The 20,717-nt window shown below is 42.8% G+C and overlaps 2 protein-coding genes and 1 long non-coding RNA gene across 19 annotated transcripts in view; 2 read left to right on the top strand and 1 right to left on the bottom strand.

The window, feature by feature from the left end:
- The window catches only part of LOC117960909 (sorbin and SH3 domain-containing protein 1), a 46,445-nt gene extending 33,112 nt beyond the window's left edge, over positions 1 to 13,333 (top strand). For 13 of the 17 annotated variants that reach the window (XM_034899208.1, XM_034899212.1, XM_034899207.1 and 10 more), the window contains 13 exons: positions 534 to 712; positions 2,732 to 4,189; positions 5,348 to 5,412; positions 5,583 to 5,753; positions 7,202 to 7,248; positions 7,643 to 7,757; positions 7,878 to 8,003; positions 8,098 to 8,292; positions 8,578 to 9,099; positions 9,798 to 9,893; positions 10,403 to 10,590; positions 10,717 to 10,823; positions 11,178 to 13,333. In XM_034899208.1, the coding sequence (XP_034755099.1) occupies positions 534 to 712; positions 2,732 to 4,189; positions 5,348 to 5,412; positions 5,583 to 5,753; positions 7,202 to 7,248; positions 7,643 to 7,757; positions 7,878 to 8,003; positions 8,098 to 8,292; positions 8,578 to 9,099; positions 9,798 to 9,893; positions 10,403 to 10,590; positions 10,717 to 10,823; positions 11,178 to 11,245 (3,337 nt within the window). In that variant the 3' untranslated portion in view covers positions 11,246 to 13,333. The remainder of the gene's footprint in view (positions 1 to 533; positions 713 to 2,731; positions 4,190 to 5,347; positions 5,413 to 5,582; positions 5,754 to 7,201; positions 7,249 to 7,642; positions 7,758 to 7,877; positions 8,004 to 8,097; positions 8,293 to 8,577; positions 9,100 to 9,797; positions 9,894 to 10,402; positions 10,591 to 10,716; positions 10,824 to 11,177) is intronic. The other 4 variants (XM_034899214.1, XM_034899217.1, XM_034899216.1 and 1 more) reach the window with 4 other exon arrangements.
- The window catches only part of LOC117960914, a 20,798-nt gene continuing 9,502 nt past the window's right edge, over positions 9,422 to 20,717 (bottom strand). The window contains exon 3 of the long non-coding RNA XR_004660263.1: positions 9,422 to 9,546. This is a non-coding gene — a long non-coding RNA (uncharacterized LOC117960914). The remainder of the gene's footprint in view (positions 9,547 to 20,717) is intronic.
- The window catches only part of pdlim1 (PDZ and LIM domain 1 (elfin)), a 9,075-nt gene continuing 4,994 nt past the window's right edge, over positions 16,637 to 20,717 (top strand). Inside the window, exons 1-4 of the mRNA XM_034899218.1 lie at positions 16,637 to 16,928; positions 18,018 to 18,169; positions 18,957 to 19,041; positions 20,137 to 20,321. Coding sequence (XP_034755109.1) covers positions 16,836 to 16,928; positions 18,018 to 18,169; positions 18,957 to 19,041; positions 20,137 to 20,321 — 515 coding nt within the window. The 5' untranslated portion in view covers positions 16,637 to 16,835. The remainder of the gene's footprint in view (positions 16,929 to 18,017; positions 18,170 to 18,956; positions 19,042 to 20,136; positions 20,322 to 20,717) is intronic.

The following is a 20,717-nucleotide window of genomic DNA, read 5'->3' as shown; positions in this document are numbered from 1 at the left end:
TTGAGGTAGTGAACAAGGAAACAAATGTATCCATACATTTGTACAAGCTTGTAAAACTCTTACAAGACTTGGCAACTCTGCAGATATCAACACATTTGGGAAAATACATTCTTATTTTCCCTAACACTAGTGAAAAGTGTTTATTTTACCTAAATAATACTGGAGTCAGTTTAATGGCCGTGTTAATCTGCACAAATAGAGGTGCAGTGTGAATAACACAGGAGCAGCATTCGAAAGGGAGTAAACCTGACAGTTGTACAGGTGCATGGCAGGGGCTGATTCCCCATGTGGGAATGTTCAGAGCATATTTATAGAAATCTGTCCTGTTGGCCTCTCTGGAATGCCAAGATATGTGCGGTAGCACATGCTCAACATCAGCCTCCAAATTCTGCATTTTTTTTCTCTGCATCTGATTATTTTGTTTCCCCACAAGTTTCGCAAAGACATGAATTACCTCAAGATATACTAAATAAGAACCATATGAATTTGACAGTGTTTAATTAGCTGTCTGCGTTCCTCTCATCACTGTCTAGCTCCTCGAGCAAGTCTGGACACAGCGAGGTGGAGAAGGACGGAGGATCATCCACGAGCGAGCCAGGGGCTCCAGAATGCGACCGACATGTTTACAAGAGCGTACTGGAGGGCGGCGACATTCCCTTACAAGGTCTACGGGCCCTAAACAAGCGCCAGGCAAGCTCCTCCTCCTCTAAAGGTAGGGTAACAGCCACTTCATATGTGTCCAGTAAAATGTTTGTGTATGTTTATGGATGTGGGGGCTAGACAGGACAGCAGGCCATTAAAGGCCTTTCCCGCTGAGACACAACCAATGACTTACAGACATGATGTTGGACTGTTCAAAGTTTCAGACAGGGATACATTTGTTTCCGTTTACCTTTCTGTTGGTATCCACACATTTTCTTCGCTCCCTGACCTCACAGCATTGGCCAATCACCTCGCAGCATTCATCCCCCCAGCAGCTTTTGATTTATTATTGATGCCATGGATGTTTTTGTCAAACGTGTGCTGGCCATCTGCTTTGGAAAAATCATGGTGGGAGTGAGGCTGTCTTGCTAAGTCGATGGAAGCTAACCTTGGAGAGTTTCCCCTTTCTCGCTCCAGTTGTGTTGCTAGGCAGGCTTAGGGCAAGACTCCAGAGCGTTCCAGCGCCATGGAGTGGAGGGCCGGAGAGGGGATGGATGAGGAGGGACGAGCGAGATAAACAGACAGGGGTGAGATAAACAGGAGGGACACAGAGGGTGGGTAGGCGTGAGGAAGTCAGCTGTCAGTGTGAGGTCAGGGGCTGGAATGCCTGTGCACATGGCCAGGGAGAGAAACGCTAGGGGAGGAGAAGAGATGTAAGAAAAAGAAAGGAAGGGACAGTGTGAACCAGCATGTCATTACATTACATCTGGGATGACACACAACAGATGGCTTTAGAAACTGTCCACTCAGAGTTAATGTTTGGTATTTTTCTACAATAATAAATAACTAATGTATGGACTGTTTGAACAAAGATGTATCAGGATAGTTATTTAGGCTGTTACACAGTTGAATTGTGGGCCCATGTAGTAAAAGGATTTGGCACTCCAGTCAACTGCACGCTCTTTCATAGCCTCCTGCCCAAAGAAATAACCAAGTGCACGGAACCAAACACATCATCATGTGTTGTCTTGTGCTCATGAAATAAAAAATATCTTTTTCAATCTTTGTCTTATTTAACGGAGTCTCCTCAAGGGCTTTTAAGCAGCTATGACTCTTTACTTGCCACATTCCCTGGATAGAATATCTTAATTTACTTTCTCAGTGTGTTTATTTTGTTGCCATATTTAGGCCTTTATTATTGGCAGGACAGCTTAGACTTGAAAGGAGAGAGAAAGGGGGAATGACATGCAGCAAAGGGCCGCAGGTCGAACTCAGTGTGTGTTTTTTCTGGTAGATATGAAGCATGACAGATGGGTCACTCATGCTACAGAAGTATCCCGCAGCATGTGAAAGTGTTGTGTCACTTCCAGGGTCCATCTGTAGTGCTATCACAAGCAAAGTATAGCCAGGAACTGACTATTGCCAAGAAGTGAAATGAGTAGTTGAGTTTCTCAGAGGTCTGTGACAGTCATATTTTACTGTCCAAGTCAACTCAGGATACATTTTTTATTTACAACCGTGTAGGGGAGCAGTGTATTAACAGGGATGCCACAGGACATATATCACTGCAGCGGCCTGTCTAATTGCTGAAGGCAGAGGAGAAGAATATTTTGTATCAAGGAGGGTAAAGTGGGACTGGCAGTGGGGAAGTTATGAATACACAATTGGGAACAGAAAAGATTTGAATAGTTTGTTTGCTTGTTTTTTTCTATTTTAATTTATTGATACTGCAGTCAGTGTTAAGAATTCCTATATGAACTAACATCACATAACGTTTCATTGCATATTGCTGTTTTAATACTTTATGTTCCACATGTTATGTTTCTGTTAACAGTGATATTGATAATGCAAGAATCTGTTAGATGGTAAATTTCCTGGTGTTCCATTTTTACAAAGCATAATTCCTCAGTGCAGTACCATGATGTTACTATAACAGTCATCTATCAGTCTGCTTCCTCTTCTCATCTACTTTTGAAGGAACTTGGTCGTTACTTTAGAAATGTGCCTGACTCTGTTTTAGTGTGTGTGAGAACCTGTGATCATTGTAATCTAATATGTTGTTTATTCTGTTGTCCTGCATGCTTGCCAGTGGATTATAAAGGTGGGAATGGCTATATAATTTCACCCTGCTCCTCTGTAAATAGTCGATCGGTTCTTGCCAGTAATGCAATAGGTAACCAGTGTAAGAGTATGAAGCCTCTATCTGCTGCCAAAGCCTGCATACCCCAAATCCTGCCCTCTAAATTCAAGCCCAAGCTGCTGCCGCCCAGTGGTGACAGTCAGGAAAGCAGGACTAAAGCTATCAGGCACCCAAAGGCCCACAGCTGTGAGGAACTGTACACAGGGCCATGTGACACGGACTTTGCAGGAGCAGTGGAAAGGGCGAGTGGCCTAAATTCAGACTCTAAGTCCGGCTGTGGCACCGAGTGTGTGGACGGCCTCAGGAATGCTTCCCCTGCAATTAGGAGGAGCGCGTCTGAGTTTTCCAGCCTGTACAGGACCATGCATCACATCCAGCGGCCCAGCTCGGCCGGCTGCAGCCCACACGGCAGCGTCCGCAGCATGGCGTCTCTTTTTGAGAAGTCAAAGGCCGACGGGGATGAAATGTCAGAGGCAGATGAAGGAGGTAACATTCCACGGGATGCAGTGTCGTCGCGGGTCAGTGAGTTTGAAATCATCATCCAGCGGTCCAGCTCGGCGCCCAGCCGCTCCTCCTCCCTTCCAACCCTGCACTCCAGCCCCTGCCACAGCCCCAACCACAACCCTGCACAACTCTACATGGCGTCTGCAGTGTCAGCGGAGTCCCTTTTGGTAGCTGACGCCACCAAGATGGATGCCTGCTCCCCAGTAGAGGCAGAGGGCAAGAGCTGTAGGGAGCAGGCCTTGTCACCAGACAGTGTGACTGTGGAGGAGGCTGCTTCCTCCTCAGAGGACAGACACAATGTCAGGACCGAGTCCCCCTCTAACACTGAGGTTGAGCAGATCTTCAGTAAAAGTTCCCTAGACCTCCACCAAAATGCCAGTGGATCAAACAGTCCCTCAGCACTGCTGGCAGCATCCCCTCTTCTACACAACCCTCTCCACCACCACCACAACCACATCCTCCATCACCTGAACCATCAACTCCTACTCAAACCCAGCAAATGCAAAGGCTCTTGCCCTGCCTCCTACACTCGCTTTACCACCATCCTCAGGCACGAGAGGCAACAGGCCACGACCCAACAGGAGAGACCGGCACCATTGGAGAAGAAGACCACGCTGCCTGGGAACCTCTTCCTCATGGGCCCCGCTCCCTTCAGGTTACGTAAGAACCTGCAGTCCCACCAAACTCGGAGGACCCTGTTAGCCACCAAGGTGACAGTGGGCACCCAGAGACCCAGCACCTGGTCTCCTGAGCCCAGACCTCTGATCCCTCAGCGTCTGTCCTCCCTGGAAGTCCTGGAGAGGCTGAGTAACGGGGAGGGAAGCAACACTGAGCACTTGAGTAACGGGCAGGGCTTGGACGCCAACGGGAACCTACTGCAGCCGCTGACAGCTCACCGCAGAGGTGGCTATCTCCATCCCTTCACACCACTGTCACCCTCCTCTCGCCTCGCTGTGTGGTCACTCATTTGTCTCGACTCTCTCTCTTCACATTGTGTCCCTCTTTTCTCCACAAAGCAACGCCGCCACCTTCCATCTCTAGTCTGTGTGGTGTGTTTACAAAGTGACAGGAAAGCCTCCATCTCATTCTCAGTGTGCTGTTTGGTGCTCTTCCATTTCACTGTGAATAAGTATGGTCCCACGAACGCATCAAAACACTTCAGTGACTGTAGGAGGTTCAGGCAGCTTTTGGTAATGTACATATATCCTGGTAACATCAGATTTGAGTTGTATGCAAGAGTGCTAGAGCCTGCATTAAGCCTTACATCAAGACAGACCGAATTCTACGATAAATGTAGATGAAATATTATATCTGTCTTTTTCATAATCCTCAATACATCTTGTCCTTACACAGGAAATACATTTGAAAACCTTAAAATACAATCTCCAGCCTTCCTCTGTAATGTTTAAGCAGGATATTTCAATATAACATTGCATATGCTCTCTTAAACTGATTTCACCTTGTTTTTTTCTGTTTTGGGAACACTTTACATCTACAAGTTTTCAATTTCTCCCAATGAAAGGTTTGTTTTAGCCTGTCAGGATGTTCCCTGCTTTGATTTATTTTACGTAACAACTGGGACAAACCTGAAAACATAGATAGTTGTTACTTGTGGCCCTTGCTGGGACACAGAATGAAACATCTATGGTGGTGGGGGGAACAAATTAACTCACGAAGATATGTTGATCAGTAAATCCATAATGTCATGTTTATTCTTTTGGCCATTATAAAGTAGGTTTCATTATTTTCTTTCCTTTTGTTTTTTCATGAACACACATCTGACCGCTCTGTGGTAATTCCTATGTGCATGCGGGAATACATTTGGCTTTTTGGATGTGTGTGTGCTTTTTGTTTTAGTGTTTCAGAGATTATGGTGTTCATTCCAAGCATGCATAGTTGTGTTTATTGTATATGTGTATGATTTTATTCATTGGAATTAAGGAGTTGACTGCAATATCATCATCTTCTATTTAAAATGTTTTGTTCTTTGAGTTGGATTTGTCTTGAGGTTGACAGAAAAAAATGCTTCACAGCGTGAACTTCTTTCTGTTTATGTTTCAGACTCGTCCCCAGTTCTCGGAGAGAGCCAGGATGACGTGTTGCGAAGGCGTCATGGGGACAAAGAGGTGAACTTTCTTTACACTTAAGCCAAACTTTCATAAATTACACACTCACTGACAACAAGAGCTGTGTAAAGAATGAGGAAATCAGCCATTATACACAACAAATAATGTGATACATGATTAAAACAATAGAGGAGAGACATATCTGACACTTTTGTCTGGTTTCCTGTCAGAAAATCTTGGAGGAACAGCGGCGGCTGAAGCGGGAACAGGAAGAGGCTGACACGGCATCGAGACGACACACAGGCATTGTTCCGACACACCACCAGTTCATCACCAACGAGCGCTTCGGAGACCTGCTCAACATCACAGATAACACAGAGAAGAGGAAATCAGGCATAGAGGTACAATACAGGGCTGTGTCTTATCCTTCTGTAAGCAGGAAAAAAGACGGGAGATGCTTTGTCGGTTTGTGTGTGAGTCAGAATTAGGGGGGTCGGGCTTGTCAGCGGGATTTTTGGAGACACAGATGGCTTTCTCTTCTGGGTCAACAATTTACAGGGTGAGAGCAGTGATGGAAGGTAAAATACGAGTTGTTGAATGTATTACTGAATATCTCCAGTAGGCTGCCAGATTTCACTGGCACAGTCCACACGGTGTACCGGTTTACAGTATAGCGACACTTTGGTGTGTGCCTTCTGCCTTGGCAGACCAGTCTCACAGTAAACAACCCCCAGTAATTTCTTACTGGACGTGCTCCAGAGAAACCCAGTCAGTCACAAGCACCTCATTCCTGTCATTGTGAGAATATTTATGTTCAGATGGGGCACTGAAAGGACAACTCAGGCAGATTTACAGCTCATAAACAAATTCCAGAAGAATCTTTTCTCAATACACATACATGACAACGCCCAGAGAGTATAGTAATCAAGAAGTTACAAAAGACCTATTCACACGGGACTGGTATGACCACGGGACCTGGGACTAGTAATACTAGTTGCTAGGTCCCCTCCAGTCGGAAGTTGGGGGTACACAAAACGGGGTCTGGGGGTCCTCTGCCAGAAAAATGTTTTTGATTGGATTTCCTGCTTCTCTACATACAGTGCATGTATAGACTATGGTGATACAAAATCCAGGAACTAATTAAGTCAATCATAATGACAAATTCTTCCAGAAAACGATAGATGTATTACTTATTAATTGTTTTAAAATATTGGCCGATCATCGAGACTTAAATATAAAATAACATTAAACTAAATGGATGGGGGGGGGGGGACACATGCAAGATTTTAAAAGGTTGGGGGGACATGTCCCCTTTGTCCCCAATGAAAATGACACCCTAGCCCCCACTTCTCTGTTTTGCGTGGCACATTCACACTGGATAATTGAAGTCTATATTTTACTCAAATTTACTGACCCATTTACGTCCCATGGATAAACTCTGTTAAAACTTTCATTTATAATTGGCAACGCAGCCAAAACTACCTCAAATCAATTTACATAGGACTAGTAGTATTATCACACAACCTCTGTGTCTGGAAAAATATGGTAGGTAATTTGCAGTGGAATGTTTACCTCACAAATTACTGACATGGCATGTTTGCACAGGATTAAGATCATAGATGACCTCTGTAATTGTAACAAATTACTAGAGGTCCCTCAGGTAAGACTAGTCCCTTGTGAATAGGGCTAATAGGGCTTGCGAACAGATGTGTGTGTATATATACTGTCAATAGGGATATTTAGTCTTTTGGATAACTTTCACTGACTGAATACAATAGAGAATAATATGTATTTAATAATATGTTAGTAGTTATGACATAAGAGTGACTTTTTTTTTAAATTTACACAGAGAACACCAGCCATGGCTCGCTTTGACTTCAGAGCAGAAACTCTAAAGTGAGTAATCTATCTATGTATTATCAGTCTCGCAACAGGTGGTGTTTGTTGCAGGTATGTTTTCTTTGATTGCATGAGATTGTAGAGGTGTTAAAGATGCAGTTGTATTGTGTCTAATGTGTGTACATTAACCATATGAGCAGACCTTGCTGATGTAATTATTGTCTCATAAGTGGGCTGGTTTTAAACCATTGCCAACTCATACAATTGCAGGAAATTACTGTTAAGAATAGGGGAAAAATAATAGATTTCCAAGCTTTTACTTGAATGTGGAAACATCCCACCCATCTGTTTAGATTGTATTAGATCACCCTTACTTAATTTTTAAACTGTAACATTTTTGGTCACTTGTTTCATTTGATGTGAGTAACTAATCTCTTTGGAACAATTCTAGGGAACTACCGTTTCAGAAGGGAGACATTGTCTACATTATTCGACAGGTGGATCAAAACTGGTATGAAGGGGAACATCATGGAAGAGTTGGCATTTTCCCTCAAAGTTATGTTGAGGTATGTGAGTTCAGGGAGTTTTGTAATTGCAGTGTTGGAGATGCTTTGCATAATCTTTCTGTCGCACAGTGTGATTTGACTTGTACTTTCGTATTCAATAAGCTGTTATGTGTTCTTCAGCTCCTTCCGCCCACAGAGAAAGCCCAGCCAAAGAAAAGTGCCCCAGTGCAGGTACTGGAATATGGAGAGGCTGTCGCCCGCTTCAACTTCAACGGGGACACAGTGGTGGAAATGTCCTTCAGAAAGGTACAGAGGGGGAGATAGTCATTACAGACTGAAGAACATTTAAAGCACTTTAAAGGAACTTTATGGTCTAAACCGACTAAATATTTATCTGCAGGGAGAGAGGATAACGCTTATTCGTAGGGTTGATGAAAACTGGTATGAAGGCAAAATCTCAGGCACCAACCGCCAAGGCATCTTCCCCGTCACCTACGTAGAAGTGAATAAACGACCCCGCATCAAAAACGGAGTGGAGTATCTCGACCCTCCTGTCAGCCAGTCGCCACAGCGCAGCACCAACGCTTCTCCTCAGGTACGGAGACCAAACAGGTCGATCACCCGTGGGAGACATTAACGGAGGTAGTGACGATTGATGGATGGTTAAGGCAACAAGTTTTTATCCGTTAGTGTTTGGTTGTTTTACTGCTATACTTCTGAACCCATAAAATATCTTCTATGTTCACCTTGACACCCAACTTTTTATTTAATCCTTTTTTTTGCCCAGTGAATTTGTCTCATTGTTTGTTTCCTTTTCTTTTCATTCTCTCATCCCCTCCTCTTCTCTTTGCTCCTCCCACGTTCCTGTTGCCCTTAAAAGCTGAATCGTAACCGTCTCACCACCTCCCCCTTGCCCCTTCCTCGCTCCCCCCGCCGCTCGGTGTCCCCTGAGGTCCATGCTATCTCTTCTGAGTGGATCTCCCTGACTGTGGGAGGAGGGAGCCCTCCTGCCGCCCCCACCCCTCCCCTGCCACCGCTGCCCACTGTGTCCTATCGCTGCGGCGAGTACCTGCCCCCGCCCTACTCGGCCAGTCCCGTGCCTCATATCACCGGCAGCCCATACTGCATCTCCCCCACGGCGTCCCCATCTGCCTCCCCTCTTCCCCCACCTTATCCGCCCAGGCCCAACTCAACCACTCCCTTCCTCACGTTCACCCCACCTCAGGGGGGGGACTATCTGCTCTCCTGTCCCTTCCCACGTCTGTCCGGCAGTGTGAGCCCCTGTGGAGGGCCGGTGCTGGAGGGCTGGCTGAGGGGGGAGAAGGAGTTGACAGAAAGGGAAGGCGCAGAGGGGGACAGGGGCCACACAGCCCCGGGCAGCAGGCGAAATAGCCCTGCAGAGGTATCTTCTGCATGGTGTGCGGTGTTGCATCTCAGGCTCACTTAGCAACATGGAATTTTGGCCATAGTTTGATTCCCTAAGATAGATGTTTGAGGAAGTACTGAAGCGCACATTTCTGTGTGGAAAACGTAACTAACTTAGATTTGACCTGAAGTTGATTTTAGCCTCATGGATGAATCTGTTGGTTTAGTGGATGAAGAATAAGTTAAACTGGTCAAATTTATGACACTTACTGGTCATGCTTAAAGCTGCCGGTCTGCATGTTGTTGTTGTGTGTGCGCTACTAACACTCACGTGTTTTACAGTGTCTCTCAGTGTTAATGTGCGTTTTAGATGTACTATCTGTAAAGGACTGAAAGAGGAGCTATTGTGCTGCATTTCCAGGATTGATTTGAGAGTTCAAGTTTCTTTCTCTTTCTTTCAATTTAGCATTTGGTTGCATGTTGACTTGGATGCCATTGGAGTTTGGAAGTTTATTTAGGACAGTGACATATTGCCTATTGAGTATTTATAGATTTTTACGTGTTGGGTTGTCTCTCAAAACCTGCTGTGAGGTTGAAATTTCCATCCACAGGAAACACAACCTGACTGTGACTGAAGTATGGACATAGTTACAGCAGGTGGATACGGTGTTCAAGCCTTAGAGGAAAGCCTTTTTTTTTAAACAACCTTGCTGATTTGACATTTTTGTGTTGCAGTTTGGGAAGAATGAGGCTGACCATCATGGACGGAGATCCAGAAGCCCTGTGATGCTGTTTGACATCCAAGACAACAACAATGTTAACTCATTTGCGGTAAGATTTACAAAAGTAATGTGTAGTTTGTTAAGTGACTTCATCATCTGTTTAACTTTTCAACCCATCACCTTGAAAGATCCATTTACCTTGCATCATATTTAACTCCCACTGCATGTTCATACTGAATAGAATCCTGTAAAGAAGTGAACTAATATTTCATGTTTCCTGTCTACATGCTCTCACTCTGAGGTATTTCCTTTTCCATCCTTCTCTCCTCCTGGGCTCCACCAACGTCTCCTCTACTTTTTCTCCTGGCTTTTAACGGATCACTTCCTTTTCTGCCTTGCTACTTACTGGACCCACCTTCCTGTCTCGCCACTTCGCCCCCCCCCCCCCCCCCCCCCCCCCCCCCCCCCCCCCCCCCCCCCCCCCCCCCCCCCCCCCCCCTCCCATCCCCCCTTCCCTCTATAACTCTTCATCTCCTCACCTCAACTTCCCTTCGGGGCCTCTCGTTGGGACCGCTGTTGTCTTTCTCTGACGACTTCACCTACTACTACTACTACTAGGAGGCAGTGTGTAATGAGATCTTGAATATAGCTGAGACCTCAGTGAGGTACTGCAGCAACCTGTCCCACCACCCTCATGACTCTGTCCATAGACTGCACCCCCACCCCAGTAAACAATCTCTCATCATTTCCCAGCAACCTCAGTCCCACAGCAGCAGTCCGGAGCCAAACCGTCTCAACTGTGGAGTGTGAGTAAGCTATGTACTTCAGTTTTACTTTCACATGTACTGTATGTTTTATTTATTTACTGGTTTCACATTTGGTATCTTCTAAGCATGGCAAATGTACCAATTTATCTTTGCATCCTACTCCAGTTTCCAGGCGCTGTACAGTTACGCACCGCAGAACGAAGACGAGCTGGAGCTGCAGGAGGGGGATCTTGTCAGCGTCATGGAGAAGTGCGATGACGGCTGGTTTGTTGGTATGTGCCCGCAGTAATCAGGATACATTCCTCAGAGACGCAGTCACACTCACTGTGTCACATTAATCCATATAAGGTTTCTGCAGAATGACAGCAAAGGACTGCATGTGTGCAATGTGCATGCTCAGTGCAGAAGTAGTCATTTACACCGCATCACATCCTTTTTATAAATAGTTTTTAAAGAATGACAGATTGGTTGGAAAGTACATGCACAGGACCTGCACTTAATTTTAAATAGAGCCTAAATAAGTTATTTTTTGTTTTCAAATCAAGGCATTTGTAGCCTTTAATCTAAGAAAGAAGCCAATAACATTATTTTGCCTGAACCATGTTTTTCTTTCTTTTTCTCTACAGGAACCTCAAAGAGGACAAAACAGTTTGGGACTTTCCCTGGGAATTACGTGAAGGAGGTGAAACTGTAAAGATATCTAATCTGGCTGTAACACATGGTTGCCTGTCAAGCTTGGGAAGTCATTACTATCGCGCATGGCTGTTGGTTAGCATAGTAATTTAGCCAGGCGAATCCATTTTGTCTGGGAAAGTGATCAGTTTGGCCGGAGGTATGTCAAACTGCACGGCGAAGTGGAGACAGAGACAGCTCACTGCCCAGACCTCAGCATGGTGTACACCTTGACCAGATTTAGCACACTTCTTGACAGAATTCGTCCATCTCCACATGTGGAAATTACTCCTTGAAAACACCTACTACAAACTAGCTTTTCTTGTACAGATATAGCTTCCATCCTGTCCATGTAATTTACAGTGTTGACATAGCACCTCGGTCTGGAGCCCGGCAGCAGAGCAGTGTATGGATTAAAGAGTGGATCTTATTACCTGAACTGGACTTGAGAGGAATTCAGAATGTATTTCTTATGGGATGTGTGGTTGGAGCTGTTTGTCATAAGATACCTGTCAGGATCAGGGCTGTCTGGTTTTCATGATTAGCCATGTATGATGCAAACCATGCCTTTGCTTCCAAAAGACAACCTTCAGTGTTTGGATTAACGTACCCTACATAAATGAAATTGAATGTGGTGGTTCATTCTTGAACTCAGTTTAGCTGTGAGAAAATGACCTTAAAATCAGTGCCCAGACTAATGTGTGAAGCCCTTTTAGAGACTGGTCTGACTTTTCAGTTACATTTTATGAATCATCATAAAGTCAGTGTTGGCTCCCTTTTGAAGAAAACATCACAGCATTAACAACTCAGTGTAACCCAAAAGCTTTAGTTACCGGTGCAGCATTGCCTTCTTATTCTAGCCAACGGTTGCTATGCAACAGTTGTGACATGTGCATGGTAATGTGTTAGCTGTTAGCTTCTCTTATTCACAGTTACCACGGCAAACACAGATACGGGATACGGGGACTGTGTTGCATGTCTGATAAAAGTGAAGAGAAAGTGTGTACATGCACATCTAATATTTTCAGAATGTATTTATTTGTCCTTTTATACCTCATCTGTCAAAATAGAAGCACGCTGTGTTTGCTGATGGATGAAGCCTGAAAGGTAGCTGGTGGTAGACGCCTGGCTCCAGCGCAACCACAGGACAGGCGTGGTAGCACTTAACTTCCTGTTTGGTCATTTTAGGGAAATCCCACCTAACAAGATAATAGTAGATTCATCACAAACTGTTTAATGTTTCAATTAGAGTAATCCTACTGATTTTTAAGAGCATATTGAGATTTGAACCATGCCCTTACTGATAAGCTTGTATGTTTTATTTAGCCATGTAAATGTGTACAGAAATCTTTAAGAGGCCTTCCAAATATGGCTACATATTTTCATATGTAATGACTACAACTTGGGAAATACATTTAGTGGAATGATTTGAATAATGCGATGTGCATTAGTACAGCATACACTGTAAAAACAGTAGAGACTGACAAATCGGAGCATGAAACACTATCAGCCCTTGCCTAAATATTTGCCACCTTTAGCTGAAAAGCCAAAAGTGCTGACAGGGTTAACAGGCTGCTGAGCTTAAACAGCTCCCTGAAGGAAGATTGCTTTGAATTTTGCTATCAAAGCCTCAGAACCGTCTTCCTGCGGGTACAGAGCGCCCACATCTCCAGCAGCGACCCTACATCAGATGCCAAATTAGATCATCTACACATACACAGACTGAAAGATGATAGCTGTTGGTTTTTTTTCTCCTTGTGTTTTCATCAAATTCCTTGTTGTCATCAACTGCCGCACTGAGCTCATCTGTACTTTAGCAGAACTGTCAAATATTGCTCGCAAATAATTCTTAGTGCTTGTTATGACCTGCTTAGACTTGCAGACGGGTGCAGTTTGTAGGGTAATTGCTATGGAAGAATTTTAAAGTCTATTTAGTTTATACCAGGTAGTGAGCTTGTATCTGATGCTTCAAGTAGCTGAAGTTGGATCATTTTCCCAAACCACATATTTCTAATCAAATGGTGCCAGACTATCAGTGGGCCTACCTTTTTAGTATAACTCTTTATGTTTGCCTGAGTACACAAAATAAGAAACATAACGTGAAGTATTGGAATATTAAACAGTAGCTCTTACTTTGGTTTAAAAGTGTATGTTTATATCTTTGTTTTGTTTTTTAAGTGTTAGCTACAGTTGTGCAGTGATGATGAACATTGACCTCATTGGAACATGGTTTGAAGCTGTATGTGGCTGCCACATAAGGGATATATGAAGTAAAATAATTAAAGTACATTAATTTATCAAAATTCAGTAGCAATCAGTGTTTCATCCTCTCTGGCGTGAGACAAAATCAAGCGTGTCTTCACCACTGACAATTTTGTCAACATCTGTGAAAGAATGTTTTCTCAAGATAATACACTGCATTATGGGTTTGCCTGTATAGCACTGATATAATATTCAGGTATTTTGTTACACCACAAAAGTATGTTTTTCCCTCCACTGCTGGCTTAACCTTATTGCTCCTGTGTAACTCCAGCTACACCTGACAGTGCTGATTGGTTGGGACAACGAGAGGGGGGGTGTTCGCTCCATCTCAAACACACAAACATGATGAACAAGCTAACAATCGCACATTTAGTCATAATAACACAACATCACAGGATGTATGAATGTATGCATTTATGAATGTGGCGCATTGCACACAAAATATGTTAAAAACTCTGTACTTTCAGCTTGAATGAAATTGCAGACTATTGAGCAACATGGCACAAGAAGGATTGTAAATATGTAAAATAAAAAAAGGACTGCGAGTGACTCTTGTCACTTGCAGCGGTTTATTTACCTGAAGGATTTTTTTGGCAAAGCACAGAGTCGAGCATTATTGAGCACATGAAGTCTGACGCATATTAACATTACGCTGCCATTTGTGACGATCATCATGCCTTATGTTGGATGCAAAATTGTGCCTCATTTTCATTTAAGTGTTCTTTTGGAGTATCACTGAAATGTATCCATGACATGTTTAATGTAACTATGGTAGTCCCATTAGTCCTAGTCTCTGTGATGGGAGAACATCAACTAAGAACTTGTCAGGTACTGTGCAAGTACCTAAAAGTGTGACACAATGTTTTAACTTAATGATTAATAATCATAAGAATGGACTAGTCTGAGGAGACGCACAACCTGCAACAGGTTTGGTTTGTTTGCTTCAATTTGCAGTGCTGTTACATTGACAATATTAAAATAAAAAGATACTATACACTGCTGTGACTTCGGTATTATGCAATATTTAATAAACAATTTAAAGCACTTGGTGTGTTACCTGTTTTAATCTTTGGCAAAGATCTGAATGATAGTAGAGTTTTGCACTTATAGAACATTTAATATCCTTTGGCATATAAATGGCAATGTAGTAAAGTCTCACGTATAAATGTTTAGGAGCAAGTACACATGGTTTCTAAAGGCACGTTCTCTGAAACTGTGTACACATGAGCATATGCAAATTCATGTAAGCTAAAGGTGGAGCTGCAAGTCTCTGTGTTGCTGAACTGTGTGATCTTTCTTTTTTTTTTATGTCGCCCATCATTAAGGCTACACCCTGAATAGTTATTGATGTTAATGCTACAGGGGTGAAATAACAAGTAATAGATATTAGAGGATAACTTCTGTAATGTCAGTAAGTTTACATAAGGTAGGCCTACACTTATTTTGGCTGCTGTGTTGACTCACAAAGCATCCGCATGTCTGATGGGTAAAATCCCATTAGGGGGATTTGGCTTGCTAAATTTGTTGATAGGCCTTCACAGACAGGAACAGTTGTAGGCATAATTTCAATTTAACATCTAAGGGCTTCACTTTAGAGCTCTTCCAGACTTCACTGGCGTTTTGTGGATGCATGTAAACCCTGAAATAAGAAAGGACGTGTTTCCTTCGGTCAGTCTGCCCGGAGCTTTTTTCCTCCACTTTCAGCAGAGGTCCCCTGGCAGGAATTCAAGTTTTGGGAGCGGCACATTCCACATCCTGGGATTTAGCTCTACCATAAATGGTAAGCTTGCATGTAACACGGTGACGTGCCGGCAGGCCGACGTCCCTAAAACAACACTGGAGCTCCAACAGGAAGAGGGATCACTCTGCTCTGCTTTCAGAAGATTTTCAATCAGGGCAAAAGGTTAATTGGATATGGTTATCAGGAGCAATCTATTTAAAGCATTTGAGAGCTGTCATTAAGTATAGTTGTTATTAACAGTAAACTAATTATTTGTGTTGCTCCCCGGTCTCTGGCAGGTTAAAAAATAATAACAAAATTCATAAATTCATGTTATCCAAACTGGATTATGCAAGCAAGAATGTGCTAAACTGCAGTTTCGATTGACAATGATGTGCCAGTGTTTGCTTCAGATTAGGGCTACATGGGTGTTTAGCGTGTGGAAACGCACAGGAGTTATTGCAAAAACAACCTGTAAAGTAGAGGTGAAAATTCTTTTCTCTCTTTCTGTATATTTTATTAGGACACAACGTTGTGAGTATTTTTTGAATGTGTGCACTGGTAATTCCATTATCAGATTAAAGGATGAGTCTGGCGTCATCCGATGTTTTTATTGTTATCAGTAAAGCCCGTGGTTAAACCACAAACAACACTGCGGTCATTTGGCTCTCACGTGGCTCTCAGCTCCTAATCCATTCATTTCAACTGAAATGTTGTATTTAAATTAAAATAGAGCCCAAATGTAATTGTTCAATTTTTTTAAAGGCTAAAAAATGTCCTGATTAAGCTGGACACTGCAGGTTTTTTTTTTTAGCAAATAATGTTGGGCACTATTTTTAGATGCGGTCCTGCGGATTAATCCCTACACCTTTACAGCAGCAGCAGGTGTTTGTGGGATTGATTGGCACAGATGAATATTTTTATTGTGCTTTGGATACACACTTACCAATTAAGGAGGAGGAAATACGGTAAATAGGGTTAAGAGGACAGTACATACACATACACACCTGAACTCACATGAATACCTGGACACTTTAACTGCTCTTAACTAATAATTTATGGTAAACGTCTTTTCATAGCCAAAGGTTTTATTATTTTTATTGTTATTATTGTTATCTTCATACTGTCTTCTTTCTCTCTTTAGCGTATTTTGCTGGAAACTGCTGCTGGAAATTTTAATTTCCTTGCAGGAGTCATCCCCAAAAGGATTAATAAAGAGAGGTCTAAGTCTGAAGTCTAATAGTTGGTTTGGTCGTTTAATACATACATGTATATATCTATATATGTGTAGGCCTATATAAAATAATCTTAGTTGTGGGTATTTGGAAACTGACCAAATCACGTGACAATCCGCCTGGAGGTTTGGTCAGCCTCCCCACACTCATTACAGAGTGATCCATTTTGTCAATACACGATCTTTGGAATTTCACCTATCAGCGAGGAAACTTCAAAATCTATTCGTCCACCAACTAAGCTGACGGTCCACCCCTTCCTCTGATGCTGCGGAGCCCAACTCCTGGCTTTCCCATCGATCATTGCACATGTCATATGCAGCATAAAGAAGTGAACTGGTGCTTTGAGACACATCTTGAAAAACACAGCCGACTCTGTTAAAACCAACATTACCGTTATGCCTCTCCGGGTAGTAGTACATGGTCCTGGACCTTGGGGATTCAGGTTGGTCGGGGGAAAGGACTTTGACCAGCCACTAACTATTTCCCGGGTAAGTGTTAGCTTCTACAACATTGCAACACGGTGTAACCACACCTGGGCTTGTTACGGCGACACTATAGCTACTTCTCTTTCCTCTCTTCTAGACTGAGAACAGACTGTTAGCTAAGTTACAAAGGGCTAACGTTACTTCACAGAGCCTAAACTGATAGCCAACGCTAGCACCGTAATTTAGCCAACGTTAACTATTGTTACAGTGTCGGTATGATGTGAACTATTGTTACACTTTCCTATGTTTGGCTATACTTTCAGCTAGCGTTACTGACAATAATGACTTGTCCAGTGTAAAATTACATTTCCTTGTTTCATTTCATGTGATTTGAGATTACTTTTTCCTATTTTTAATTTGCTACTGTAAGTCAAGTTAACTGTGTCTGTTGAACTCAAAGTTGTCGAAAAATACCTGTATATCCTCATGTCTGTAGAATGTCTTATGTACTTGGGCTGTCGTTATATATAACATCGAGTTAAAAGCATAGCTTAGCTAATATGGAGGGGACAATTCGATTCTATTACTTTATAACAGCATGTGTACATAAGTGCAAAGCGCTCCTGTGACAGTAGCCTAATGGATCAGAATATGACCCTCCACTGTGTACTTTGCCTGAGTGGCGGCTGCTGTTCCTGTTGTTCCGGTGGACTCCACTCCACCCATGGAAAAGTGATTAGGAATCCTGTTTTTCTCTGCTTCAAGCCTTTATCTTCCATATAATCCCTGCCCTCTAGCTTGAGTCGCTGACAGAAAATACCTCTGGAAGTGGATTTGCCCGTGTTTACTGAACACAATGAAATGTGTGTAAAAGGTCCTTGAAGATCAGAGTGTAACAATAAAGCAGTAGGATCAAGCTCTGGTTAGAAAATAAACTGTCGGAGTGATATCAGACTTTAAATCAAAGGTGTGTCTACCACGTATTCTTGATTTAAGTTAGGTTGTGCGTAAATTGTGTTTTACTTTTGAAAGAATCTTTTCAGAAATTGATTTTCGTTAAGATCATACAGGTACAAATACCTTAAAACCTTATGATCCAAGCTGACACATATGCCAACAAGTGTCTTATCAGTTATGTCTCCTGTATTGTAGGTCACCCCTGGGAGTAAAGCAGCCCAGGCCAACCTGTCTATAGGAGACATGATCCTGGCTATTGACGGGGAACCGACAGAGCACATGACTCACTTGGAAGCACAGAACAAGATCAAGGGATGCATAGATGAAATGGTGCTTTCCGTAGACAGGTAGGTTGTAGCAACATGTGAGTCTGATCTGCATAGCCGCAGGCCTGAAAAACACTGAGTAATATGAGACAGCTCAGCTGCAGGCCAGGTGTTGCGGCAGTGATGTGGTGTTGATTCATGGTTTTAATTTTAGGGGTGGGAATCACCAGACACCTCCCGATACAATATCCCCCCCCTATTCTTATGCCAAGATACAATATCATTACGATTTTCAATAAATTGCAATATTCTGCGATTTATTGGAATTTATTACCTTATTTTTTAAACTTCTAATTTTTCTCAATTTCAAATGATGAAACTTTGTCAACATCTGTTTTATCTAAAGAGATGCACATTCGTTTGTTCATATCAGTTCAATACTATGCTGTATCGAAATTTTTCCCCCACCCCTATTTAATAGTCTTTCTAATGAAATATTTTAGTTTGAGAAGTGTATGTATGCAAAGCTATGTCGTAATTCTGTGTCGTGTCAGTGCATTGCATCATACCATTCTGGTAGCAGATGATTTCAAGCAGCAGTGATGTTGAAATTAACTGAACAGGCAAGTTGAAGTAAATAAGTTTGTTCAAACTAAGAGGGAGGCGAGCAGGGTTAGGTAAAATATGGAGGAAGCCGGAGCAGAAGAACAGACATGCAAGGGGTCTGTTGCATTCAAAGACACAGGCATAATATCATGTTAATGTGCAGCTACGCAGGTCAATAGTGAAACAGGCATGTTATATTTAAAGCAAATGTGTGAACGATTATTTTTTGATGAAGGCTTCTCGTCCGTCCTCTGGTCTGCAGGTCAGAAACTAAACTGTGGTCACCACTTTCATCTGAGGAAGGGAGGACGCATCCATACAAGATGAATCTTGCATCAGAGCCAAAGGTGTGTGTGTGTGCTGTCTCAATATCAAAGCAAGATGAGCTTTTAGAAATGACTCTCGTTTAGCTTTAAATCTGGAATCTTTACAGTTTCTGGAAGCCTGCATGTTCCTTTCCCACCGCGCCCACAAAGCCTTGTGGTTTTTTTTTTTTTCATTATACTGCCAACGATGAAGTCATTGTTTACTTCCCAACAGGAGGTTTCCTAGGAGACGGTAGTTTATCAGCCAAGCTCTGACGCAAGCCTCAATTCCTGTCCCCGATGAGTGAAAAGTTGCGGCCAAAGTTTGAATCCATGTAGGAACTGCGCAGTCTATTAGACTAACAGACACTGTGCATTTTATTTCTTGCACACAATAACACTTGTTTTAAATGCTTCTTTGGAGTCTGTCACTTTGATGTCTCTTCACTGTTTTAATACTTTAAACCATTTGTACTTTTTAGGCTTTTGGTCAATGCTATGGTTGTCAGGTTCTTTGCTCGCAAAGACTCTGGGGTATTCTGCAATGTAATTGTCAGATGCTTGAAGCATGAGCTATATCTGGAGGCATTTCTGTGTTCCTGCTGTGCTGCATGAGCTAGATTTGGCGGTACTTATGTGCCCACTCTCATGGCACGCCAGTGTCATGACGTGTTGGTCTTTAAAAACAGTTGGCTATAATTTAGGCAGAATCCCTAGTCTTATATTATCTTGCTAAATTCTGTGCCACTTTGAGTTAAATTAGAAGCAGCAGTTGAAGACACATACCTTTTTGACGTTTTCAGGTGAACAATATTTTCAAGTCTGTTTTTAAAAAGTGTTCTGTTGCCAAAAAAAAAGTTTAAATGCTGGAGGTTGGGTGTGTTCAAATATTGAGTAATCTTTCAAACTGTCATGATGTGAGTTGTGTGTTTGTGCATGTGCAAACACATACAAACCATTCAAAGGTACAGTTCATCTGAAGGTGCCAAACGCTGTGACCACCATTGCATCGAGTTCGCAATAAGAGTGTTGCATGACAGTGCGAGTTATTTCACAAATCTTTGCACTCACCTTAACCTTTTTAACTTGGTTACTCACACAAAGCTGTTAACTGTATACTTTTGCATTCATTTACAGGAGGTGAAACACATAGGCTCGTCCCACAACAGAAGTGCTCTGCCGTTCGCTGGGTTTGGCTCCAAAGTTGTGACCAATCAGTACAACAGCCCATCAGGTCTCTACTCTTCAGAGAACATCAAGGACTTCAACTCAGCTGTGGAGGAAGTAAAAACCATAGCTACAACTAATGAGTCCAACAACAAGTAAGATACACCTTTAGAGATGATACCACCAAAGCAAATGATGACGTTAAAGTGGCCATATTTTGCTTTTTCCCTTTCCTTTTATTGTAGTTAATTCCTTTTTTTGTGTGCAAGTTATATGGGTTTACAAAGTGAAAAAGCCCAAAGTCCACCCCAAAGGGACGTACCATCCCCAGCAGAAAACACTGTTCACCAACTGCTCCAAACAGCTCTATTGTAGTCCAGCCTTACTTCGTGCGTCACTCTGTAACACGTTATTATTCTCGCCTAGCTGCTTAAGTGGCACGCCCTTATACTCTGCTTCTGACTGGCTGGTAGTGCTGACCTGAGTACCGCTCATGTGCGACTCCCAACAAAGATGGAACAGAAGTGAGATGTCTCACTCTGTGGCTAAAA

This window comes from Etheostoma cragini, chromosome 17, assembly GCF_013103735.1.
Source record: "Etheostoma cragini isolate CJK2018 chromosome 17, CSU_Ecrag_1.0, whole genome shotgun sequence".
In the NCBI taxonomy this organism is placed as follows: Eukaryota; Metazoa; Chordata; class Actinopteri; order Perciformes; family Percidae; genus Etheostoma; species Etheostoma cragini.
Note: the sequence above shows the minus strand (reverse complement) of the source record. Positions and strands in the feature narration are given on the sequence as shown.